This window comes from Amblyomma americanum, chromosome 3 (genome assembly GCF_052857255.1).
Source record: "Amblyomma americanum isolate KBUSLIRL-KWMA chromosome 3, ASM5285725v1, whole genome shotgun sequence".
Taxonomy (NCBI): domain Eukaryota; kingdom Metazoa; phylum Arthropoda; class Arachnida; order Ixodida; family Ixodidae; genus Amblyomma; species Amblyomma americanum.
In genome coordinates, this window is record NC_135499.1 from 184,932,832 (window position 1) to 184,960,180 (window position 27,349).

At 46.7% G+C, this 27,349-nt stretch overlaps 1 protein-coding gene across 22 annotated transcripts in view; it reads left to right on the plus strand.

Moving 5' to 3' along the window:
* LOC144125621 (alpha-1-macroglobulin-like) overlaps window positions 1-27,349 on the plus strand; it is a 166,410-nt gene that overhangs the window by 76,129 nt on the left and 62,932 nt on the right. For all 22 annotated transcript variants that reach the window (XM_077659184.1, XM_077659166.1, XM_077659165.1 and 19 more), the window contains 2 exons: window positions 24,873-24,962; window positions 25,826-25,989. In XM_077659184.1, coding sequence (XP_077515310.1) covers window positions 24,904-24,962; window positions 25,826-25,989 — 223 coding nt within the window. In that variant the 5' untranslated portion in view covers window positions 24,873-24,903. The remainder of the gene's footprint in view (window positions 1-24,872; window positions 24,963-25,825; window positions 25,990-27,349) is intronic.

Below are 27,349 nucleotides of genomic sequence, written 5' to 3' on the forward strand. Positions count from 1 at the left end.
AAATGCGTAAATATTGACTTTAGAGAGCAAATGTGAATAGCAATGTTGGAGAGCACTTTCACAAACCCCCAATCCGTTTATTTGCGATTAAGAAAGCCTCACGTGTATCTTATTTCCGAGCTCCAAAGAAGGCCCGCGAAATACCGAAAAAAAAAACACGTGACTAGCGCACTCGCGCGCCACGATTATGCTGCTCTCAATCCTGGCTTGAGTGAACGAAATCAGCTGCTGGCAAGGCGCAACGGCCCCATTGCTCCGGCAGGCCGATATATCGACGGTGGTTACGACGACCGCGCGAGCCAGTTTGCAAGCGTGACGCTGCAACTTATATCGTCACGCTTGCAGACTGGCTCGCGCGGGGAGCCTATATTGGGCTTTGCGAGGTTTTACGAGAGATCACACTTAGTTTGCGCCTGCATTCAAATATCCAACAAGGTACCGATGTGGGCAGCAGACGGGCACTTCTGTTTTCCAGCACCGCCACGGCCGATGTAGGACCCACAGCAGTTCAGTGTGGCACCTCTATTTTGGCTTGAGGAGGTTTTTCTCACCAGAGCCCAAATTTATGCTGCATCTGGCGTCAAGTTCCCTACAAGAGACTGGTGTGTGCTGGATGCAGGAAAATGGCCTGAGTTAGCCCTAGCAACGCCGATATCGGACCCATGTAGCATCAACTGCGGCAAGCCCAATTTTCGCTTGCCGACTTATTCCCCATCGAGGCCCAGCGTAGGTACTTAAAGGCGTTGCCCGAGCCCTACTTGCACAAGTGGGTCCCACAGTGACCATACATCGTGTGGTAGTTCGGAAGGTAGTACTAAGCAACTCATTTCCACAGTATTTCTTTTTTCACTCATTCCCTCATCAAATGTATTTGCAAGCAAAAAATTGTACAGAAACGACATAAAGAGGGCGTCAGATTTGCACAAAAAGGAACACAGGCAGGAGGCTCCATTTTTTTTTTAATACGACCACGTTTCCTCTAGGGAAATCAAGAAAAAAAAGTAAGCGACATTTCCTCTTGTGGTCGGGAAAGAAAGCATACGATGGAAAGCGAGAAGCGGGGATGGGGTTTATGTGTGAGTTTTACCCTGAAACTTTTCATTTTCTTTGCTGCTTTGTTTTTCTCCGTTTCATTTTTCCTTCCATTTACTCCATTTTTATTTCTGGCAAAACGTCAAGGACGACGTCAGTCCCTACTTGCATTCATTTATTCCCGAGCGGATTGAGAAGGACTGCATACAAACGCATGCTTTGAATATCTACCGCGAAAAGTGACTGCGGGTGAGTTTAACGCTAACGTACACCGTACGCACCGTCATTCGAGTTACTTTTTACTGTGTACCGGATCGACAGGATGTCAGATACAACAAACATTTGTTTTGCGTGTGTGAAACGCTCAAAGAATGGCATCGCTGCGCAGGGTACCTTTTATTTTCTCTTCCAATGTTGTCACCAACGTCTTCAGGCACGCGCGCAGCCACAATAGACAACGAAGGTGCAATTTTTGATTCGCGCCAGTGCCGCGTCATCCTGGGCGCGTGTTTGCTTGGCGACCTAATTTACTAGCAACAACCACTTGTCGGGATTTGAGCGTAAAAATTTGTCGTCTCAAGATGGCCGTCGTGCGGAGCCCAAGACCGCTGCCAAATGAAGTAAAATATAACATCGCAGCCAGGCGTAAATCCATTTCTTCTCAACCATGACGCGCTTTTAGTGTTTGAAAAATTGCCGCTTCTCATCCCGGGTGAGTTTAACGCTAACGTACACCAGGATATACGTATGCTCCATCGAATTTGAAAACGCAGAACTTGGACCGCGCCTGCTCTCTGAATTAAACTCTAGCACCGACGAAGAACCTGCCTGGTGAAGACATGATGAGCGGAAAAAGCATACGCAGTGATATGCAAGCGTCAGCAAGGACTAATATTCGTACAAGCACAACAAATATACTGCACAGGCTAATAAAACAGCCCCAGCAGTTTTACAAAATGACCTCCGACCGATGCACTTCTAGTTAACACACTTTGACACGTTGGTGAAAAGTGTTAGTCCGGTACTTTCATTCGCCAAAAGGGTAAGGATTTCTGGTAGTTTTTTAGAGGAACACGCTGATTAAATACATGCCGCAGCGTGGCTAAAAGCAACCTGAGGCAAGCTGTGATGCGTTTTCTCGTTTCGACAGGAAAGCCCAGCCAGCCCAGATGGCAGCTTCGAGCATTCTGTCCACGCCACCTGCCACAGCATAGCTGAAGGAAAGAAAAATCCCCTTTTTAGAAGGCACACGCAGTACACGCTTCACCATGATGCGGGACGTGTCTGTAGCCGCGTTGAAAGCTGGATAAATTTTGTCACGTCCAAACCTGCTTTGGGGCAGATTTGAGCAGCACTGTCAAGGCACTGCAGACACGCGTTGTAAAGCAAAGCGCGACGATGGACAAGGAACGAGGTCTTACAGAGGCACCCACAATCAGTTTCACCCGCATTATAATAATTGCTTTGAACCGTCCTTTAAAATATGGCCACGGATAATGCATTCTCCTCACGTACGCTTGTCTTGCTGAGGGATGTTGCAGAAACCAAAGACGACCGTAGATGGATAATCTAGTTTGGAAGCGCACTTGCTGTTCCAAAAGCAATAACTCGACTGAAGGCCTCCACTTTCTTCTAATGCACTCAGCGACAACAGCAACGAGCAGTTCGGCAATCGATCGCAGCCTTAGTTTAGGCCGCAAATTGCTCGGGAAAAATCGCTGGGCCCGGAAACAAATGAGGTCCCCCGCGAAACTACCTCTGCTTTGATTCACAGCGCAGTGAAGGCGAAGCCTGTAATCACTCGCGTATCTTGAACGGTATGTTCTTGACGCTTCTTGCCCGCACTCGCGACGCTGTAGCCTCCAATCGCAACCCGCTTGCGCATCGTGCGTAGATTGTCTTGTTTCTCTCGTCGATCTTGAGTGGATCTCTCTTTTTCTGGACACAAATTATCATTTCACCGAGGAGCAAAAGTGCCGCTCGTTCAGTTTTAATCGGGAACTCAGCTTTTATGCTGTGATGGAAAAACGACAGGATGAGAACGAGAAAAGGATCGAAAATGTTTCTCACCGCTGCTCCATTGTCCACAGTCGCTTGGCCTTTCGTGCCTGTAATGACACAGACAAAAGAGGGCTCTCGCACAGCTTCCGCCATCACCGTTCTACCACGTTCCTACGCGGCACTCGCGGTAATGCACGACGCACAACTTCCGCCGCTACGGACAAGAATGGCGCTGCATGGTCTCTTACAAAAATTTCTTTACACAGTCTATAGAGCGTCCACAGCCTTCTGTCTATAAAGTCCATAGGCTCTCTATAGACAAATCCTAGAGAATAGTCTACAAGCAATACAAATCCTATGGACAGTCTACAGAGAATCTATAGATTTATGGCCATACACTTTTAGTAGAATTTTGTCTATAGACAGTCTATAGGCTATGAATAGACAAAAAGAAGTATCTATAGAAAGGCAATAGAGTCTTTACGAAGTCTGTAGACTGTCTACACACCATATTTGTAAGGGGTGAACACTCTCTAGGGTGCCTGGATGCTCGCTCTACTCCGCATTCAGTGTGGGGACACCCTTTGTACTACTCCGCGTCGCCGTTTCCCCCCTCGCAGCGGCATGTTGGGTCCCACGCGTCAGTTGCGTGCAGTGCGCTGTGCATCTGGCACGGTTTCTGGCCACGATATTCGTAGTGAGCTGGCGCAAAGAAGTAGAGAGAGGGGAGAGGTAATAATGCCTTCGTGGCATTAAGATAAAACAAATAATAAACTGAACAAAACGCTGCGACGAGAGCTTCACATACTCGCTTAAATAATACCTAAATAATACGGCTGCCTTATTGGGAAACGTCATTGTGATCAGGTTGTGAAGAAGCCGATCGGCAAATTTTGATGCAGCCTGGCTGGTTTTAACACTCGCCTTTCAGCTTTCTTGGCCTACGTTCTTGGCCTTCTTAGCCTTGGCCTAGTGCAAGCGCTTGTGGTCTGAACATGCGACTTCTGACAGCGTGGTGCAGAGCGTACGATGTGTACCGAGGCCTCCGTAATCGGGAGAAGAAAGGCCGCGACGCGTAACGACGACGACGGGCTTCTAATCGGAAGAAGAAATGCGGCGCAAAACGCACAGGCTAACAACAACAACAACAACAACAACAAAACGCACAAAACTTGCAAAACCGAGGAGAAAACTGGCCACGTCCCTTTGCTTGAATTGAGCTCGTAGTGTGTGTGATGCAGCAGTCAGAGACCAAGTTATGAGGGACTGTTGTGTTCCCGGGTGTTCTGCCTACACTATTAAACTGCACCGGATGTTTGGCTTTGCTCGTGACAGCGCGCGCCGAAAAAATTGCCAATCGCAGGTCAAACCAGACTGCCTGACCAACAGTTAACCCCAAATTATGAGAGGTAAGGCATGCGAAACGCTTGTTTTCCAGAACAACTTCTGCTTGGGACGGAGGGATAATGCACTACTTATCTTTGCATCCTCATAATTATTTAAATAAGCAGCAATAAAACGCACCTTTTCGCATTGATTTCGTGGCTCGAAATAAGTAATCGTGATTGTTGGAAAAGTAAATGAAATGTAGAGTATCCGGGTCAGGAGATTGCAGTGGAAAATGCTACGCAAGTTGTACTAATGCTATTATGAAGGAACACAGCGCAAAATGACCGCTACAGAAGAGAACCAACACACATGAGAGCACCGATTGTTCATTAGGCGCCGACTTTCTCGGCAGATTAGCTGCGAAAGATAGTATACTTAGAGTAAATACCTCTGATACAATGTTCAAACGATCCCTGGTACGACACTTTCTCAGTAGAACACCAAATTCCTGAATTCCACGCGACAGCTGCAGTTTTCTCTTGGAAACGGCACGCCGCCGTATTGCGCTCAATGCAGCTGAACGGGAGAGTGGGACCCAACATGCCCCCGCCGAGAGCGGTGTCTCCACCCTGAAAGTGGCGCTGGCCCACTGAGGCACCCTAAACACTCTCAAGGTTCGCTTACACTATACATAAATACATCTAAAAGCAGAAGACTGAACAGCCGTCGCCGTAGCTCAGTTGGTAGAGCACCGGACGCGAAATTCAGACGTCATGGGTTCTGATCGCACCGGCGGCATGCGGTTGTTTTCTTTATGCTTTTGTTAATCGCCCACAAAAGGTTCCACGTTCCGTAACTCGGGCTGCACCAAAGTGTGCCCCACCGTCCGAGACGGTATAACAGACCAGATCAGGCACCACTTCACTTGAGGGAACGTAACTTGAAACTTTATACAGGAATTTACGTATTTGCAACAAAATAAACACTCAGCACAATTACATGCAACTGGCAAAGGGAAAACCTTCCCTCCTTGGCATCGCCGAAGACGCAAAGCACCTGAATCTAGCTCAGAACAATTTTCAATCTCCGAGGCCAAGTTATAAAGACCTAGGATCCTGGCCCACAGTTTGCATCACCAAATCACAACAAATTAGCACGTGGTTGGTTTAGTGCAACCGCGGTGGCTCAGAGGTTGTGGCGCTCGGCTGCTGACCCGAAAGACGCGGGTTCGATGCTGGCCGCGGCGATCGAATTTCGATGGAGGCGAAATTCTAGAGTCCCGTGTACTGTGCGATGTCAGTGCACGTTAAAGAACCCCAAGTGGGTGAAATTTCCGGAGCCCTCATAGCCTGAGTCAGTTTGGGACGATGAACCGCCGTAAACCAAACCAAACCAAACCAAACATGGTTGCTTAACAAACTGCATGACACGCCTTCCAGTATCCGCAAGGTTCAAAACGCTCTCCTTGAAATAGACAGCACTAAAAGAACATCAAAATTGCTTTAAAGAAATGGCATTCCGGGAGTGGACCCTCAAAATGATTGGCCCCCTAGGTTACGTGCGAGGCCCCATACTTCAACAGTATTGCTCAAGCTCCCTCCCTTATAACGTAGAAAAGAGAAACACATGAAAATACATCAAAAACCCTCTCACGTGACGCCGGCTTCCTGAAAAGTCGTGACCCTGGTGGCTCCCAGCATTAGGGGGCAATTATCGATCTCAACCGAGCCGCTACCGTCGCGAGTGACAAACAAGAGCGTTGAACCCGGTCCCTAACTACCCGTCTTCGTTACGACTGTTCACAGGCGTCACCCGAAATCCGAGAAGTGGCCCAAAGCATGCCGTTGCTGCCCTTGAACGTGGGGAGGCATCTCTTTTGTTCAGCTGCGTTTCGTTATGCCAGCCCGCTTCTTGAGAGGTGCTGGCATACAACGTCCTCGGATGTTGGCGCCGTCACAGAGCCTCCTAGACGCGTCCCGTACGTTGCCCTTAACTGTCCCCAGTAAAGAGCGAGCGTCCGGACCTGTTTCGTCCGGCGGTGTTGACCCTTCAAAGGCTCTGGCGACCTTCCAGCCTAGATGGTCTTTGCTAGGACGAGGGGGCGGTCGGCGAGGGGACGGATGATGCTAGCATTTTTTGCTTTGCTCGGAAAAAAAAATATCTCAGAAATAATATCCGCATGTAACGATACAATGGCAGCTCTAGGGAAATGGGCAACAATTCATTCCATCCGTATAAATGAACCGAAAACTAAATCACTCATTTTCCGGCCGGCAAACAAAATCATCCCGCCACACCAAGCCATAGCACTAAACTCCCGTAACGTATAAATTGTGGAGAGTTTCAAATGTCTTGGCGCAATTTTCTCCTCCCATATGTCTTAGAACGATCACAAAATCTCTCTGAGAACAAAGGTAGCTCAAATCACCGGCCTGGTAGGCCGATTAAAACATCAGCTGTCAACGATAACTAAATTGCTTGTATATAACTGACTTTTTTAATCGCATCTTAGGTACTGTCAACTAGTATGGGTAACCTCAGCGTGGTCTTCCTTACAACGCAATCATCTTTTGCAGAAAAAATGCATTCGTCGTGTTTATAATGCATCACACTGATCCCACACTGCAGAACCGTTTCATAATGTCAAGGTAATTAGTATATACAGCTTATATAAATACCGACTTAGTGTGAAGATAAAAACAGAATTAAGACAAAACTTGAATAGTTTACAAAGTCCTGCAAATTGTGAACCGATGAACATAGAATTCATTGAAGAAATGGAAGATTGACGCCATCAAACTTATTTGGCTTTGTGTTTCGAATTTTCTTTAGTGTTTTTGTATATATTCATGTTGCATTGTATTGCCCCTCCTGCTAGGACCCAGAAGGCCCTGCAGTATTCTGTAAAAAAAAAAAAATTGCAACGATACCCAACTAGATATACAGAAAGCTGGGTAATTCCCACTCCTCGTCTGAATACCGGGCAACAGCGCCTATCCTACGCTCTACCGTCTCTTTTGAACGCTTACAAATTAAATGGCTCTGGTCTATTTTCTTGTTCTTGCCTGAATCTCTACATTATTTTTCTATAATTTCATGTTATTCTGTGGTTTTAATAGTAACTGTAATATTTTTTATTAAGACCTGATTATTGTACAGAATGTTAATTTAACCTACTGTGCTGACTTGTGTACATTCTTGGTGTGCATTTGTGCTTCTTCTGCCGAAAAAAAAATGGAAGCAGGGGCTGTGGGCTGGTCAAGCTGCCTGCGAGCAGCTTTTTTCCCGCCGCCCTCCCATCTATATATATGATGGCAATTAAATGGTATCATCATCATCATATTATTATTTTTATTATTATTATTAGGGGTCATCATTGTGACTAAACGCTTAATCAAATCCTTGTGCTCGTTAGCCAAAGAAAGTCCCGTGAAAAAGAAAAGCATCTGTTCCTTTGAAAAACTGCCAGTAGATGGAGTCATTGAAGACCGTTTCGGGCGGCTCCGGACATGCTGCGGCAATGTGGTTCCCTAACGCCTCCGCCATTTGGCGCCCGGTGTAAGATTAGTGCGGGGCGTGGTAATCTTTCAAAAAGCGTTATTAGGGAAAGAAATGGTTATTTTGCGTGCCTCGTCGTAACGAAGCCAAACGTAACGATGCGTGGTGGCGCTTCTAAGCGGCCAAACTCGACTGCAATATGGCTGCTCAAGAAAGTTATTTTTTTTTTATAGTAGGGGCGTTCAAGATCCATTAGAGAAATAAAGAAGGTGCAGGAAACCAAAAGAATTTCCCTCCATCGCGAAACGCACGGCCTCTCTCAAACCAAGTTCCGATTGGTAAGTGTTTTCAGGAAACTTCCTGATGAAATATTCACACTCCAAGGCGCGACCTCGTCGGCGTTTCTCACTCACACGTGACACGTAGCATCGCGACGACAAATTGTTATCTGTGTTCCTTGCTGGAGAAGGCGAGGAGGTAGGGGGAGAGGAGAGAAGGAGAAAAGGAAGGTCAGGCAGGGATGCTTTTAGCGCTTCCAGGGTGCCCTTCCTTACGTCTTTATGACCCGCTGCGGCACAACGTCTTTCCCGACTCCGAAGAGTTAGTCTCCGACTCGTTCTCTACATTAAAGGCCTGTACTTCCGCGTCGCTCGTAGTCAGAGTTTTCGCACGGGATTTCTTTATGCTGGCTGAGTGCGACTGCGCGTAATAAAACGAAAAGTTTTTCTTGTGGGAATATCTGTTTCTCCTGTCTTTTTTGCTTTCTTTTTCGTACCTTTGCAAAGGCAGCGCTGCATATTTTCAACCCTGCGGCAGTAAGATCTGCTCGCAGAAGCTTTGCGTGTTTTCTTTATTTTATTTTTCTTCATGACAGCACGCCCAGGCAGTTACCCCAACATTAGGGGACAAGATATGCCGGCGTGTGGTCATGACCACGCGGGATTCTCTAAGATTGTACCGTACCGTGCATTTTTTTTTCTTTTCGAGCGCAAAAGGACATGACGTTCTACAAGGCCGCGAACAGCTGCCGCATATTGGGAACCAATTCAGAACACGTGCCGCCGACGCTCATTTCTAGTCCTTTTATTTTCTTCCCTTCCACTCCTCGCCGTCCGACGCTCTTTTTTGAAGCACGTGGTATAATAAAAACACTGCGTCCCGCACGTACACGCGCATTAAGCACTGCTCTTACTGAAATCGACCTTTGGCCACTTCAGAATAGCTCGAAAAATTTCGATGTGAAGTCGAGACACGTGCGCATATCACTCTTTGCCCGGAACCTTCGGGGCGTATTGTAATTGATTCCTCAAAATCGAAAAATAAGAAACGAATCAGCAAAACAAGACGTATAGAGTGCAATGCGGTGAAGCCGCGTGTTCGCTGCTCGAGTGTCATTCAAGGGATGGACCAGAACTAGATGGGAGGCTGCACCGACCCGCCAGGCGCGGAAAAGTGCAATTTAGTGTCCTTGAAGACTTGCGCCACAACTCGCAGTCTCTTCGTTTATCATTTTTTTTTCTTTCTGTCCCGCCATTATTGTGACTTTGAAAAAGCGGTTACGCACACAGCACTGTGGTCATCAAGGACTATGGACACAGTTTTAGGAAGAAAGAGTAAGAAAAAAATATTGTTTCGCCTATCAAGATAGGAAAGCAGCTGTACTGCCTTATTTTTCTACAGGGTACAATTTGGAGCTTCGTCACACCAAGCTTAGCGCTGAATAACCGTTTTTAGTTAATTGTTGTTCTTAAGTATCAGACAGGCACGCGACAACCAATTCGATGGCCGCACAACGCCATTTCTCGCTGCGTTAACTGAAAGGAGACAAGTCGAACTGCACTGCGAATGGAGAATTATCGGACCGTTTCTGAATGGTGTACCTCAACTTGCAGCGTTGGAAAGCCGAAATTTTTAGAGAAAGCTCGAAGGACTCGTAGTAAACATTCTTTTTGCAAGTATACGACAAAGAGAACTATTTTCAGCGTTTCTTTCTCTCTGAGCCGCCGTCACTGAGAAGGCGCCGAGGGAGTGTTTCAAGAATAGATGTTATATGTGGGGGGGGGGGGGGGGGGGGGGGGGAGCTGTGTGCAAGACTTTGCGATTTGTTGTTTCTTTCCGTTCGGAGATGTGAAGTCCTTGCTTTATTTCTTGATGCAACGCTTTCGACATCAAAATAGTTATATATGTTGTCCATGACGGAGAGAATGGCATCAAGTTTAGCGCCTTATTGTAATGGGCAGGACTCTTGCATGACACAATGTTGCGCAATGTTGACAACAGTGTTTTTTTTTCACTATAGTTTTGCCCCCAGTGCACCGCTGAATTAAAAAAGAAAATGCTCCGCCTTAAGCTGGGTGCATGTTTCTGGGCAGGGATTTTAATCTTGCCCCTGATTTGTCGCGGTACCTCTCTTGAGCGCACATGCTCCTGCTCGAGCTCGCAGCCCAATCTCTTTAAAATTTTCCTTCCCCTTTTAGATCCGAGTAGTCCTTGATGCCTCGCGGTAACTGCAGCCTCAATCAGCTCCGCGAGAGTGCTCGAGACCCCTAGCTTCATAAGTCTGCCAGTGGACGTGTTCGGGGGGAGTCCTAGCGTGACCTCATGGTGTGGACATGTTCGACTAGGAAAGATAGTTCGCGCACTCTAGAATCCTGGGAGGCTTTGCTCTGCAGCCCAGACCCTAACGTCCTGCAGGACATCATCTCTAAAGCCCTTGCTGCTGCTGTGTCCCAAGGGATTCCGGCCGACGGCGGAGAGGATGCAGGAGATGCCGTTCATTGAGTAGTGTTTCATTAAAGCTATTTCTATCTCTTTCTCCGCCTTAAGCAACGCTTGCGTCATAGAAACTATCAGATGGTCGAGGGAGCGCGCAATAAAAACTTGCCCTGAAATGCTAAACGGGTTCGAACCCCACCGCGGCGGCTGCGTTTTTATGGAGGCGAAACGCTAAGGCTCCCGTGTGCTAGCTGTGCGATGTCAGTGCACGTTAAAGATCCCCAGGTGGTGGAAATTATTCGGGAGCCCTCCACTACTGCACCTCTTTCTTCGTTTCTTCTTTCACTCCCTCCTTTATCCCGAATTCCCTTACGGCGCGGTTCAGGTGTCCAACGATATATGAGAGATATACTGCGCCATTTCGTTTCCCCAAAACCAGTTATTATTATTATTATTATTATTATTATTATTATTATTAATATTATTATTAATATTATTATTATTATTATTATTATTATTATTATTATTATTATTATTATTGTCGAATACTCGTACAAAGGGAAGACTTGTTTGTTTTGAGATCCTTGTGTAGTTTTTTCTTTCTTTATGTGTCGCGCATACAAGAGTCATTTTTGTAGACGCGCCGCATTTCTCTAAAATTGTGCAATAGCCACTATATATATATATATATATATATATATATATATATATATATATATATATATATATATATATATATATATATATATATATATATATATATATATATATATATATATATATATATATATATATAGACTTGTTCGCAGAGATTTCACGACAACTTACTGGCATTCGTTTCATAAGCTTGACAGAGCAGAAACTCCACTCTGGCCTGACCCATACGGCCTCGGTGTTTAAGGCAAAGCTGTGAAAGTACAATTCACAGGTCTTTCAGCCCGAACGCCATCACCTCGTTACAAGGTAATCGTGTCACCGTCTCCTCGCGAACCACTCTAGCATCTTCCTTCGTGCCACCGTTGGCGAAGCCAGTCAGTCAACCGTCCACAGAGAAAAACGAGAGGGGGTGAGGGTATTTCGACGACCTAACGCGGTGTACCGATCTCGTCCGCCGTCGGTTCCAATTTCCAGGAATCAACTGCAGTTAAAGACGTGTACAGACGTCAAAAGTATTGGCAGTTGCTTAACTTGGCTAACCCTGGAATTCAGCGAAAAGCAAGGAGGCTTGCTAAGCGTCTGAGTCTCGTCCATGGCAGCTCCGCTACACACTCGCGACAGCCGTTCTATATATATGCCCACACGACAACGTGGCTATGATGTGGTATCACATGGTCTCACGACACCCCCATCAGATGTCATCACGTGGCTTCACATCACCCCATCGGATGTTATTAATGCTAAAGGTCAACCCAAAGGTCACCCAATGTCAGAGGTCAAAGGTCAACTAAAGGTCACAGGTCAAGGTCAGGGGTCAAGTGTTTGACACCATAACTGTACCACATACACGGCTAACGTAGTTGGGTTGAAGGTCGTTCAAGGCCATTATTCGGGCTACGCGACGACTGCTTTACCTAGCTTAGTGAAGCTTTTCGCTTCAAAATAACGCAGCCGAATGCATTTCGCTCAGCCTTGCTGTGACGACCAAATACGGTATAGATTCAGGCGACTCATCATGCACTCGGCGCACTTGGAGAGCGGGGGAACGACGGGCAAGTAAGTACGCACACGCGCTGGTTCTGCTTCTCCGTCGTTGTCTCCCTCAATAAAATGAAAGAAGGAACCGATGAAAAAAAAAAAAGCACGGAACACGGGTGGACACAGTTGCTCGAAATCCCATCTTGTCCGGTGATTCCGTTCCGGCACGGTCAGTAAGCTCGGGACCGAAGGAAAATAAAAATGGCGAATTAAAAGACAGACAGGGAAGCGGTTGCAGCGCATGGACGGTTGTTTTTGTGCCCTGGAATTGAACCGACGCGTTAGGATTGCGTCGTCTTGCAGGGTCCTTTTGTCCGAGTCCACTTTAGAAAACTTTTTCTTCGTTGTTGCTGTTTTCAGTACCCTGTGCTTTCCAAGAAAGCAGTCAGTTTTGACGTTTGTTCTGCGTCTTTACCACTGCATTCCCCGCGACGACTTTAGCTTGTTCAAGACATATTTTCCGGAGCTTAGCGTCGAGGAGGCAGATTGGACTCTGTGGAGCGCACACGATCATATCTTATTCGTGGAATGAGGCTCGCGGCGCTGTTTGTTGCATGACTAGTTTGTTACGCTTGTGGTGCTGGTTTACTGTAGTAATGTCTTCGAGACCACAATAACTCAAGAGGTCGTTGCTTATTTTCTTTGATTTTGTACCTTCCCCCGCGCAATAGTCTAAGGAAAGTCGTCTGAGGAAAGTCGCAGACAACACAAGCAGCAAAATGGAAACAATAAGAAATAGAATGTTAAATTGCAAGACTAACGAGCAAACGCATGCACAGTGCGTAACAGATATGACATCCTATCTCGATCCCACCGATTGTTCTACGGCGGCTTCATATCGTTGTGCACAGACACAGAGGTTTGAACAGCAGGCGGTTTCCAATTTCACCACTCCCGTTTCTTCTCCGTATTCATTCGCACCTCATAGGGCGCTCCGGATTTCGCACTTTTTTTTTCTCAGTGGAACCACATTTCAGAAAAGGTACACCACGTCGGAAGCCCTCAGCTTGGCTTTTTACTCACGCAGTCAAATGCGTTCTCATGCAAGAAATGTAACACGAGGCAGAGCGGCTCCACCTTGTTCTCGGCTCATAGCGTCCGTTTCTCTAAGCTTCACCTTTGGGCCCTTGCTTCAGGAGTGGTCCTGAAATTCCCGCGCAACTTGCACTCGACGGGCCTCCTCTCGAGCGAGCCCTGCTGGCGTTGCTGTTACCGGCGGACAGTGAACCAGAACAGTGCGTTCTTCTTCCTTCCGAATCGTGAAGACACGAAGGCCCGTAGAAATGACGCGTAAACGGCCGCGTTAAAGGGGAACGTTTTATTACGAAAGCACTTACCCGGACGATCTAGGAGAGCCTAGCAACACCGTCTCTTTATATAGATATAGATAATATAGATCATACGTTAGTAAAGTTGCTTTCTAAATTTAGGAGCTGGTTTTCTGAAACCTAGTGTGATGAAATTCAGCATTTGACGAGCTCTTGCTCATATATATTCAACATGTTTTGTTCAAGTTAGTTTAGATAAAAAATAAACCACAAGGTATGTGCACTAACTCGCGACACCTGTACAGTATCTAATGTATAATCAAACAGGTATGAATTGTGTTGATTTGTAAAGGAGGCAAAATAACACTTAGAGCGATTCAGAGACATTTGCGGCTTAACACTCCACAGCGTGAGCAAGATTTAACGGTTGGCTGTTCCATTCGGGGGCACCGCCACTTCATACGCTCAACAGCCTGTGCAGTTCCAAAAGGCTTCAAAGCTTCCACAGCCACCCAGTACTTCATATAGCGCGGAAGCCAAAGCAATTGAAAATTGCGAAATTGTTTTTTTTTTGGGGAGGGGGGGGGAACGAAATGGCGCAGTATCTGTAATTGGCGGACACCTGAACCGCACCGTAAAGCAAGGGATAAAGGTGGGAGTGAAAGAAGAAAGAAAGTGGTGCCGCTATAGTGGAGGGCTCCGGAATAATTTCGACGACCTGGGCATCTTTAAAGTGCACTCACATCGCACAGCACACGGGCGCCTTAGCGTTAGCGTTCATATTTTTGGTGTGCGGGTCAAATACCATACACTTCCGACCTTTCGCATGTAACTCTGCTTTGTCAACAAGCTTCTACTTGGAGGAACTACTATCTCAGGTAACCATCCAAATCTAGCTCATTGGTACTGGCCAATACACAGATTGTCACTGAGGTTCAAAATCTGGGGAGTGCGTCTCGGAAGTCAGGAGCACGGTACGGGGGACCCTTGACGTCAGCATGCAGAAAGACGGTGTTGAGGACAACATTCCCGATAGGTAGTCGAGGGAGGACAACTTTGTACGAGTCTGTGGTAACTTCATGTGTCGGGAGACCTCGGCCAACGGTAATGCGCTGTTTTCAGCGCATTTCAACATTTCATGGGAACATTTCAAGGCACAGCCGTTTAGAATGGCGTTCAAAGCCGGGCCATTGAATGGGCTACTCAGGTCGCTGTCAGCAGTGGACTGATAGCCACCTAGCACGGACCATATGTATTTTGCCTTCTGGCGAAATGAATGCCTTGCAATCCAATCATCCTCTCCTAGGCTATCTCCGCAGCCGAACATCCCTCGTGTCAAACTGTAGCACTCTCTCGCACTGTGCATTTCTTCTTCTTCTTCTTTCTTCTTCTTCTTCTTCTTCTTCTTCTTCTTCTTCTTCTTCTTCTTCTTCTTCTTCTTCTTCTTCTTCTTCTTCTTCTTCTTCTTCTTCTTCTTCTTCTTCTTCTTCTTCTTCTTCTTCTTCTTCTTCTTCTTCTTCTTCTTCTTCTTCTTCTTCTTCTTCTTCTTCTTCTTCTTCTTCTTCTTCTTCTTCTTCTTCTTCTTCTTCTTCTTCTTCTTCTTCTTCTTCTTCTTCTTCTTCTTCTTCTTCTTCTTCTTCTTCTTCTTCTTCTTCTTCTTCTTCTTCTTCTTCTTCTTCTTCTTCTTCTTCTTCTTCTTCTTCTTCTTCTTCTTCTTCTTCTTCTTCTTCTTCTTCTTCTTCTTCTTCTTCTTCTTCTTTCTTCTTCTTCTTCTTCTTCTTCTTCTTCTTCTTCTTCTTCTTCTTCTTCTTCTTCTTCTTCTTCTTCTTCTTCTTCTTCTTCTTCTTCTTCTTCTTCTTCTTCTTCTTCTTCTTCTTCTTCTTCTTCTTCTTCTTCTTCTTCTTCTTCTTCTTCTTCTTCTTCTTCTTCTTCTTCTTCTTCTTCTTCTTCTTCTTCTTCTTCACTCACCCAGGTATATGGCACATACCCACGCGGGGGGATTGGCCAAGGTGTAGTAGAATAAACAAAGAAGTTTCCATGGAAGATGACGACAAAAGTATAGCACCAATCGCGAATGTTGAAAAATCAATGAATTAAAACAACAGAACAATATTGACAGTTAAATGACAGACAGCATTTTGGTGAAAAGAGAAGAGCTCGTAGAACATTAAAAGAATTAGCACATCAACCTGGAGAGAGGGACCTCCAGGTAAATCTTTCTCTGAAGTGCGAACCTTGGGCAGTAGAGGAGAAAATGGTCTAAAGTTTCAACTTTCCCACATTTCAGAACGTCGTCTTCAACTTCTTTCTGCGTACCTACTGCTCGTTCATCGTCACTTTCTACGTAGCACAAATCGGTGCTTTCATATTGATTGGGATGTAGTAAGCATTCTCTGTAATTTTTTTTTTCAGTAGTGCATATATGTTTACGTTCAAGAAAGCATTTGCATGAATGACGTGAACGCGAAGCTCAACACTCGCAAAGAAGATATAGTTGGATTCGAAGTTTCGCTACCGGCAAGCGACGCGAGAAATAGAACGAAATTATTGTACAATCATGTTTTTGTGTTTAGCTTTCCCCTCTATGCGAGCTCTCTGCGCTCAGGAAGGAGTACACAGCGTTCGAAATGCTGGCGGGCTAGCCGCCGGTCATCATTAAGTGGCAAGGGCTAACGTTCCACGGCACTGTATGTGCTGAGAGCGAGAAATGAAACTCGCGAACAGCAACTAATTTTTCAGGAATACCACAGAAAAGGCTGTTTACAGTCGTATGTTCAGTGACTGGCTAATACAAACCCGCCAAGTACATTTCTTGTGTAGCGGTTAACTTACCGCGCACAGGATAATTACTGGTTTGAAGCTTTCTTATCTCTAATGTCGTATTCTTTCATTGAACGCCCACTGTAAGGACGGCACTGAAGCGTATTTATGCGCGTGTTTATAAATCCTTATGACTGCCATCGTCTCTCGTGCATGCGTTCGCGAGATCTCACACTGTAGTAAATCACTGCTTCGGGAATTGTCCCCATATTGACGTGTACTTTTGTTGTGGCTTTTGTTTTTGATAGTGTTCTTGAAATCCAATTAAAATCTAATCCGTTTCTTTCTTGGGAACGCGTGTATGCGGACAGAGCCTCGTTAACGAGGGAAATGAAAATTTGATAAGAAATACTCTTCCTTCCTCTCTTTCCGGAGCAAAGAAGCGCAGCTCGCTTTGAAAAGAGAATTGAAGCTGAATAAGGGCTTTCTTCAAGGCAATCGCGTTTGGGGTGTGTCTTGTGGGGCCCTAATAACAAACGGATTCCTCTCGGAATGGAACAATGGAAAGGACAATGCCAGCGGAGGATTGGGATCAAAAGAAATGGTGCGAGAGTTTGCAGTGTGTGTTCTCTGGAAGGAAACACTGGCTGGGGAGATACGAAGTGAAGAGGGAGAAAGTACGGGGGAGTCTAGCGGGAGGATAAAGGGCCGGCACATGGGAGCGGTAGGCTCTGGAAACGAATGAATGTCATCTGCGTGCTGATTCAAGTTCGGCGGTGAAGTGCGAAAATTGCGAACCTAGAAACAAATAGAAGACAAAGTGAAACAAAAGACGCCTTGCAGAAGGAGCACTGCTAGGTACTCTCTATAATGAGCGCACACTACATTGCAGTCGCCAGAGAGGGGAAGGTTTACAAAAGCTCCTCTTCATGCGCTGGCAAGGACTGGAAAGATAAAAGGTACGCAAGCGAGTAAAAAGAACGAACTTATTTTGTTGAAGCCCGAATTCCGGAGGAAAACATATGGCTGATTTTGAACCAGAACTGAACAGCGTCAGATGTCTGCAGGAAAATGGGTGCTTTTTATTTTAATATACTGCGAATGCATATGTCCGAGAAATTTTGATGATTTTGTGTTAAACTATGTCATTTTTAATGGGGCTAGAAACTTTTTCTGCTTTTCCTTCTTTCGTGCGTAGCTCTTTGTTATGGCGGTGTGTGTTAAATCCAAGAAGGCAAATGAATTCAAGGTTTTCTTATGTCGCAGTTTTCTTCTTCTGGGATAACCTATTGAATTTACGACAGCAGTCATTGTATTTAAAAGGCACAAGAATCATTCACAACTAGCCAAGAAACCAGAATTTGGTTTGTGGCATAAACACTCGTCAGCATCGTTGAAAACTGTTTAGAGTCAGAAATCTACTCGGCCAAAAGGGAACACGGGCTGAGGCAAGTTATTTTACTCGACAACGTATACACAGCTCGTTCGGTCGAAAAGCCGTCTGCGCAGTCGGCACCGCGTGTCGGAAATAATCGGGGGCTGCGTAAAAAAAAATCGTGTCATGGTAATGTGTGGTTCTAGTCATTGATCGTTGATTGGTGTGTGATAGGTGTTGACGAGTTAATGAAATCATCATCATCGTCATCATCAGCCTGATTACACCCACTGCAAGGCAAAGACCTCTCCCATGTTTCGCCAATTAACCCTGTTCTTTGCCAGCTGCGCCCAACCTGTGCCTGGAAACCTCTTAATTTCGTTCACCCACCTAACCTGCTGCCGCCCCTGCTACGCTTGCCTTCTCTTGCATACCACTCCGTTACCCTTAAGGACCAGCGGTTATCTTGACTTCGCATTACATGTCTTGTCCATTGTAATTAATTGTTTAATTAATAATTAAGGAAATTAAAAATGAAAACATTGGAAAAAGGAAGTTCAACGGTGTCAAAATGCTCAGAATGAAAAGCCAGTGCTTCATGATGCTAATTAAGAAACTTTTTATGTGTAATTGATCAGTTACTTATTTGAAAAAATTGAAAAAATGAAAAATGCGCTCAAATGTGTCAAACTGCTCATAATGGAAAGCATATCCCATACGTTATCACGTCATACCCTTAAGGCTGAGCTTTAGTGTCCTAAGTGTCCTCTACAATTTTTTTCTTTCCTTTATGTCTCCCAACAGAGGTTATAGTTTTTCATCCAAGAAAGTGAGTGGTAAGCATGGCACATTTTACTTTGGTTTACATCCGCAATTTTTTTTACTGCAGTAAATATGCTGAATTATCGCGCTCATGGCGAAATCTTCGTAAGTACATAGATGGATGGATCGTGTTCTTGTGGTGTCGGAGATAGAGTAACCGGAGTGGCGATGCTAGATAAGGGGATGTCTTTGAAAGCGGCACGGGAGCGATGGGGTTGCGAACCTGCTCTGTCGGCGAACAAAATTAGAGCACAAGACCTGGCTAAAATTCTCTTCAGCGCAAAGCGCAGGAGGTCGCCGTCCACCGTGGTCACGGGTACGTGGCCTCCAGCGAAAGTAATGTCATTTATGCCCCTGCTGTAGTGTTGTGAACTTGCGATGTATTTCTCCGCTAGATTCGCCGTGGAAGTTGATCGAGCCAAGGATGAAGGCCTCAGGTTCTGTATGCCACCAGAGATTTTGCGAGCTCCCGGACTCGGGAAGTGTTCCGACTGTAAGAAGCGAGAACAGGTACAGCGCTGTTGCTCTGCAGACCCTCTGCTACAGTGATATGGGAGAAGCCACTCGAGACGAGACTGTAACGCGCTGCGGCTTGCACTTGAAAAGAAGAGGGTGGCCATGATTTGCCTAACAACGACACGCGCTACCGTTAGCTGACGTAAAGTCCGAAGAGAAAAGTTGTTTCGTGCTAACTTTTAGCATGTTTGAAGGATAGCGCCGTCGATTCGTAAGCATCTATAGTCTTGTCTTTTCCTTAGAAAGCAAACCAGTGAAGAGAAAAACAAAGAGAGAAAGAGAGGAAGAGAGAAAGACAGAGGGGAGGAAATAAATCGAAAAAGAAGGAAGGTAAGAAAAAGGAAGAAACCGAGAGAGAAAAGAAGAAAGAAGGACAAAAAAAGAGAGAAAGAAATAAAGAAGGAAGGAAGGAAGGAAGGAAGGAAGGAAGGAAGGAAGGAAGGAAGGAAGGAAGGAAGGAAGGAAGGAAGGAAGGAAGGAAGGAAGGAAGGAAGGAAGGAAGGAAGGAATGAATGAAGGAAGGAAGGAAGGACAAACAAAATAAGGGAGGGAGGGAGGAAGGAAAGGAAGAGGAAAGGAAGCAAGGAAGGAAGGAAGGAAGGAAAGAAAGAAAAAAAAGAAAGAAGGAGAAGAAAGAAGGAAGGAAAGAAGGAAAGAAAGAAAGAAGGAAAGAGAGAAAGAAAGGAAGAAAGGAACCGACTTACTTAGAGGGAGAAATATCCTAAGAGGATGAAGAGGAAGATGGAGAGGAGGATGGAAGAAAATACTGTAGTGACATATTCAGAAAGCCAGCAAGTTCCGGACGTTTTAAGGGGCGGAAACTGGGTAACGAAAGACTTGAGAAAGGGCGAGAGTATGGTAAACTTGACACGGGCTTCAGGGATGGAGTATCTCGAGGACCGTGCCCCCGCACTCGTGTTGTGTGCCCCTCCTCAGCGGCGCCGTTTCTTCGCTCTCAGTCGCTTCGCTGCTTACATGGCGGTCTTTGCGTTGTTTAGTGTCCTGCAGTAAGCATCTGCGTATACTTGGCAGTGAAGTACCACGTGTCCTGCTCTCAAGAGAACAGGCTTGGGCCTCTTGGTCCGAAACACTTTTGCACGCGTTTAATTTATTGCGCTGCATTTATTTATTCGCACAATACCGAATGAAATATGTGGCTCGCATTGTTTCTTCCCAGCTTTTTCCCGTCGGTACTGCCGGAATTTCCTCTCGAAGCATTCGTGATTGCGCTGCAGGATAAAGAGCACCAAAGGGAAAAGCGTGAAAGCGGAAGACAGAGGCCAGAAAAGGGGGCGGAGGCTTCTCGGCGCACTTTCCACCTGATTGGGTTTGTTATGCAGGGAGTTGCATGCTCTTTTGCGCTTACGTAATGTGCTCGCACGGCTGGCAGCGCGCGGAAGACTCTTTCGCTCTGTTATGCTCCACTGCTTCTCTTTCGTAACTCCTTGTTTTCTTTTCCAAGTTTTTCTCCTTTCCCAGTACTTAAAGGGCTGTTAGGAGCTCCTCCATTTCGCGCCCCGAAGCAGTAATCATATTCAGGAAACTAGGTGCTGATGACTGCGCAGCGGACAAGCGGCTTCTGCGCAATTATTTCCCACGCATGGACGAACACTTTATCCTGTAGACTAGAAGTGGCTCTGATGAATACGGGAAAAGGCGGTGCCCCGAGTTCTGTGCAAATGGCTCTTCCGGCAACAAAGCGCGGAGGAATAGTTGGAGACGTGCTAAGAAAACGAGCAGGAACTTGTTTCTGACCTCACTGACGCTCAGAAGGCTGGTTTCGCTCCTAAAGCATCAGCTCGAAGGCACGCATATACATACTGTCTGCTGGTTATTTATTACGGTTTTCTACATGAAACACCATTATGTCTTGTGCTTCACTGAGTTTCAGCCTACCCGAGTTATTTGCTTCCCCGCAAAACAAAAGTACGTTGAAGGTTCGCTATGATGCCTTTCGCACCTGGCGCTCCGTGAAGGGTAATGCTGTTTGCCCGTTTCTTATTTGTTTCACTGCCATCACATCCTCCTCAAATCGCGCATCTTTTATCTGGTCTGACAATCCATAATTCTAGTGCCAGGTGGTTCCTTTTTATGCAGTGCTACATTTGGGAAAGAAGGAACCAAAATGAGGCCTTGTTTTCCGCACAAGAGTGCGGTTACTTGCACTGTTCGAGGCTCCCTTTTTCCTCCAGCCCCTGTCACCCCGAGACCTGTGAATGGGCTTCTTCCAAAGGAAGCCGTCGGAAGGATGAAAGCAGTTGGTGCGAGTAACCGATAAGAGAACAAATAGGGCTCCTCAGGAAAACCACAATTCGGTGTCTCTGAACGGGCTGGGCGGGAGCTTCATTGGGTTTTCTATCCAGTCCTGGTATCCCACGGTTCCTTTCCCCTCATGCATACATGAACGAGGACGGCATGTTCCTTTTTTTGTGCTTTCTCCATCTGGGACCTTGCGGGCGAGTTAGGAACCCATCGCGTCTCCACGGGAAGCAACGGAAATGTTTGGCGGATCGCAACGGAAGGACGTGCATAATTAAGGGCATGCCCGCTCTTTGCACACGGAATTGGCCTCCCAATTCTTATTTTCTTTTCACCGGCCGGCCTTATATACAGCAGCTTGCAGTGCATAGAAGCACGGCACCAGCACAGGAAGTGTGGCCATAGCTGCGTTGATCGTTACGAATCGTTAGAGAGGCAACTTTGTGGGACGCAAGGCGACACTGAGATCCGGCATTTTTGTACACCTACAGAGTTTCGGTCGTGCTCGTTCACAACGGAAGTGCCCGGCAAGAAAATAAAAAAATCAACGGGTTCTTTTTTTATGCGTGCATTTACATGCGCTGGAAGACCGAAATACGATCGAACCTTTTGCGATGGAGATAATGGAGGGCTGCCACACATGTCAGCAACAGGGGGACGTATAGGTTGCCGAGATACGCAACGACTTATGACGTCAGTGTTGTGACGAAGTGGGGAGTGGTGATTGTAGCGGTGGAGTACCTAGGCACACTGAGTAAGGAATGCGGTTTCGTAATCGACATCGTCAGCATGCGAATACTGCGTTAAGACGCTGCGGAATACTTGCGGAAGCGAGCATATCTCCTCGGTGTCTAAGGGGTATCGACAGCTTCGTTAGGAAACTTTAAAGAATTACAGCATTGAGCTTCCTCCGGAAAAGGTACCTGGTATTTTGCCGTTACGCCTGATGCTTTTTACCGGCTGTGATGCTAATGGACCTCTTGTGTTTTCTTTAATCAGGCAGCTGCAGCGACTAAAGGAAAAAATATAATAGACTTTTAGCTCGCATCTATGATAATGAGACGCAAAATAGACACGCAAGAGCGATTCTGTTGATTCTGAAGGAAGCCCTTTTTCAATCTGTCGCAGTAAAAAGCATTAAAAGCTGCATGCGTACTGTATACTGAGATAACATGTCGGTATTGAAACTTCGCTCATTATTTCGATCGTCTTCAGCATAAGGCCTAAAGTGTCATGCTCGTATCTAAGGGGTTGTTGAGAATTCTGTCCCTAGTATGACGAGTACTAAAATCGCAATCGACACCGGAAACAAGAGATGGCAACCGCCTTCAAGGATAACAAACTCTCTTCCCAAAGGCCCATGCACACCCGTTTTCGCGGCCATCTCGTGTCTGTTCTTTCTCGCACACCTCACCTAGCGATAGTGTCCGGCCCATGTATGCAGGCACCCGCGACCGGCCATTATCGCCGTGACGCCGATGAGCAATCCAAAGGGGCATCGCCACAAAAGAAGGCAGACTGCTGATGACCTGCCCCGGCCACGTGTGAATGGCGGTTCGTTAATGCCACCAGCCGTTGGCGCCCTTTCCGCCCAACTGGCCTTCCACTTTCTCCCCCCCCCCCCCCCCCCCTCTTGGCTCAGCGCCGTAATCAAGGCACGCGCCCGAGGCTTTCACCGTTGCAGATTGCACGAGGATTCGGTTAGCCCCTGTTTCTAATAGTCGGCGGGCAACGGCATCGATAGGGCCACACCAAACGGCGCCACCCGCACCTCCGCACCCTTTGTTCTCGCTACGGCTGGTTTGAGCTCTGTGCAGAGATGAAAGCGGAACTCGGGGGACGGGAAGGAGGCGGCGGTTGGGTCTTTGAGAGCCGCTTCGATCGCTGCCGCGCTTATGTTTACAAGGGCTTTGTCATCGCGCTCAAGTAAAGGAACAGAATGTTATCCCTAGGCGCGAAAAGACGCGCTTACAATGCAAGGTGCAAATCTGATTGCTAGGCCCCGCTGATCCCGTGAAGTGAAGCGTCTCTGTCGGGATAGAAATTTCCCCCTTCAGCCGAGCTGCTCACGTTGTGCATCGAAAGGATGCTTGCGTGAGAAGGGCTGCTCAATCGCGGAAGCTCAGCTTTTTTTGTTCCTACCTGAATGCCGGAGCGTACCTGCTGCGTTTTTGCGCCTATAGTAGGAGACAAGAAGACTACCAAAATCACAAGACATTCGCGTGTTTCTCGAACGATATTGTTACGAAGACGACGAAGTTGGCAGTGGCGCGGTACGGAGCGCTCGCGCTAGGCCAGTGGCCCTTAAATCATATCTCTACCATCGTTCATCACGCCTCATTCTTCGGCTGGCTGCCGCGTAACATTTGGTGTGGGGTGCTGGGCCACCACCGCCATCTTCCTGGTCCCGGAGCTTCGGCGTCCTCCGCCTGCCGTGGTCATCGGTCGTGTGCACCTGGTCCGCCCCGCCCGGTTGTGCCCCAGCCCGCAGTACCTGAACCCAGCCCGTCCCGCGCCCCGACCACAAGACGCGATGACATGACGACGGTGCCGCGACCCGTACCTATGACCCGACCGACCCGAGACGCTGCCCACACATGAGGACACCGCCCCTTGCCCATGCCGTTCGGTGCGTCCAAGGGCCTCGGCCGTCGGCTCCTGTCAGCCTGCGGCCCGGACGCTTCGTGGACCGGAATCATTCGCCCATCTCCTTCATCGTGGCGGCCAGCACCTCATCACTTTCTCCTTACTACTGAGCCATCCCCTGAAGCTCATCGTTTCGTGTGTGTCTTCGTCAGACGAGGAAGTTGGCAGTGGCGCGGTACGGAGCGCTCGCGCTATACCTATATGCCAGCGGCATTAAATCATGTAATCCAAGTTCAAATCTAATCCAAGTTGTTTTAAGACTGCCCTATGTAATATTTACATTTGATAACTTATTTTACACTTGGATTATTATTATTTTATATTATGTTACAGTTAGAGTATTGTTAGTTTTTATTTATGTTATTTTACAGTTGTTCTATTCCCGCAGCGGAGTCCTGCGGAAGACTTCCCTTTGTAATAGATGTAATCTTTATTTGTAGATTTTACTCAGTTTTATTTTGCGTTCGTTTTCGTTGTCTTTTTGCTGTCTGCCGGAAATGTTCTCTTTTTTGGAGATTTGCTGTTTTTTCCCCTTTGCCTTCTCTTGCATTATTTTGTGTTATGTTTTGTTCATTTTTCGCCGCGTTTTCGTTTCTCCTATTTTGTTTTTCTGCTGCACTGTATCTGACCCAATGTATGTCCTTCCCACTCCCTTCTTTAATGCCTTCGTACCCTGAGGGTATTTGAATAAATAAATAAATATCTCTACCATCGTTCATCGCGCCTCATTCTTCGGCTGACCGCCACATAACAATATTTTTGTCTTCTCCTCCCTCCTTTTTTCAATAGTAGCATTTCAACATTGTTATGTAACTTGACACTCAAGATTTCCTCAGTAATGTCAAATATTTATTCGTTTCGTTCCTTTTTAGCAGAGCGCAGAGCAGCAACAGAAAAGCATATTTCTACTCCGAAATGTAGAAAATTGTAACGCTTCCTTCTGTTTGCCTTTGCAGGTGACGAGAGGTGCCGGTGGCCAGAGCTAGAATGCATTGGGGCACCTTCATTTTAGTCCTTGGTGCCTTGGCATCGCGCCTTGCTGAAAGGTACGGCGCAAATTTGTCATCTGTCTTGCGGGAATCGATTCTACTGGGGTCGTGGCACAGCGTTCCCTGAAGCTGGTTTACTGCAGCGGCAATATGTTCTGTGCATCATAAGTACGAAACTTTTTGTTGATAGTGTTCTTTTCGCAATGGTCCGGACCGGCAAGCTAAACAGCATGCTTTGAGCCTTCCACCAACGCCTTTTTCATTATCATACCAGACTGTAAGAAAAAAGAAAAGTAGATGCAAATGACTTGCCACGATAGCGAACTTCTTGCGAGATTCCGTCTTGGGGGCTTCCCCACCGCTCTCTGTTTTCACTCCAGATAAAACGGGCGCCACAATTCTGCGGATGATAACGCGAGAGCGCGTTAATTCTCGTGGGTGCCTTTGGCTACCTCCCCGATTCTGGCGCTCGTCCTCTCTAGCCCTCGAAACGTTTTTTCACGACACACCGCAAGGGATGTAACGACAATTCAGTTCGCGAAGTTCACTCAAAGAAATCATAGAACAACGGCACTGTTGAACAATACAACAAAACTATTCCTCATGAGAGCAAGCTGCGGTGCTAGATGGTACTGCGTGTTGTGAACAAGCCTAGTTTTCTCTCTTCACTTTCTCTACAGTGAAGCATGTTTATACTGGCTCGTTGCTTTTCCCTGCTGCATACAATCTTAAGAGCGGCTGTTTTCGACACTTGTTGTGAATGCCGTACAGACGGGAGCCAGGAAGAGCCAGCCAAACAAAGGAAAAGCAGCATCAAATCTATGTTCCGAAGTGCGGCCCCATTTTGTTCTTATATGCGCATTTGGACGGAAGAGTCGCTGATCTGTGCGCTCTTCTATCTCTTTTTCTCTTCTTGACAGTGGGTACATCTTCACGGCGCCGAAGATCCTGCGCAGCGAAACGGACGAACAGTTTCGGCTAACGCTCACAGACGTCAAAGAGGATGGCAAGGTCACCGTCCGCCTGCTCAAGTACAACAACGACAGCATCGTCTTGGCAGAACAAGAGTACGACATCAAGAACGGTGCGCACGATTACTCTTGCTCTTCTCTCTGCTGGCGTGACGTTTATCTCTCGTCTGTGTTTTATCTTCATTTCTATGAAGACACCCGAAGGAACTGAGAACAAACTTGGAATGAAATGTTTACGTTCTCGAAGGTGTCTTGGGCTCTCATCTATTTTTCTGTCCCGCTGTCGCGTTTCTTGTTCTTTTCGCCTCTTTCACCTAGCTATCTCCGCTTCCGTTCACTTTTGCGGGCAATCCTATTCAAGGTTAATAATCTTGTGCGCACTGCGAAAACTTTGATTGCTCCAAAAGTCATGTGTCACACCTGAATCACGTCGCTGGAAAGTTCTGCTTTGCATATTACAGCGAAGCTGTCGTTTTCGTCAGCAAAAAACGCCAGGCTAAAGAAAACCACAAAACAAATATCAAAACCACATGGTGGATGAAGGCGCGTGTGAACAATGGGAACACGTCCACGGTTTGCAGCTGGTTCGAAAGGGGTCGTTATTTGAAGCCCTCGTGTGGAGGGTGTGAGTTCCTGGCCTTACGGGGATCTAGGGGCTCTCACACATGTGGCGAGGGCTCCTTGTCACCAGCGGTATTTGTTGCTAAACCGCCGTCGTCGCTTCAGGTGACGCGGTTGTTGCGACGTGCGTCTTGTCTTTCAATCTTTCTTCTCACATCTCTTCTAACTCTCCTACTGTCGGCACGTGGCAGCGATTGTGGCTGAGCTTGAGCCAGTGTGCAGGCCCGTGCAGTTTTCTTTCTATACTTCCTGCAGTCAACAACGACAACCCTCGTGTGAAATACTAGTAATAATAATAATTGGTTTTGGGGGAAAGGAAATGACGCAGTATCTGTCTCATATATAGTTGGACACCTGAACCGCGCCGTAAGGGAAGGAATAGAGGAGGGACTGAAAGAAGAAAGGGTGAAAGAGGTGCCGTAGTGGAGGTCTCCAGAATAATTTCGACAACCTGGGGATCTTTAACGTGCACTGACATCGTGTGAAATGCAAACCGCATAATGTATGACCACCGCGGTGGCATAACTGGCTAGAAATAATAAAAAAGTGGAAAAAGATAAAAAAATAGGAGGACGCTTAAACTTCGTCTTTAAGAGCGGGACGCGCCAGCGTATTACAGCATTGCCAAGGAATCCACAGAACGCCATCGTCCTTCGGTGCGACCACTTGCCCGGACAATTTAAGGAAAGGAAACATATCTTGGTGGACACCCGAACCGTGCCGTAAGGCAAGGGAAATGAAAATAAAATTTTTCATGGAAAGGAAAGGACGGATGTCTGACATATCTCGGTGGACATCCGAACTGGGTCGTAATGGAAGGAAATTGAAATGAAAATTGGTTTTAAGGAAAGG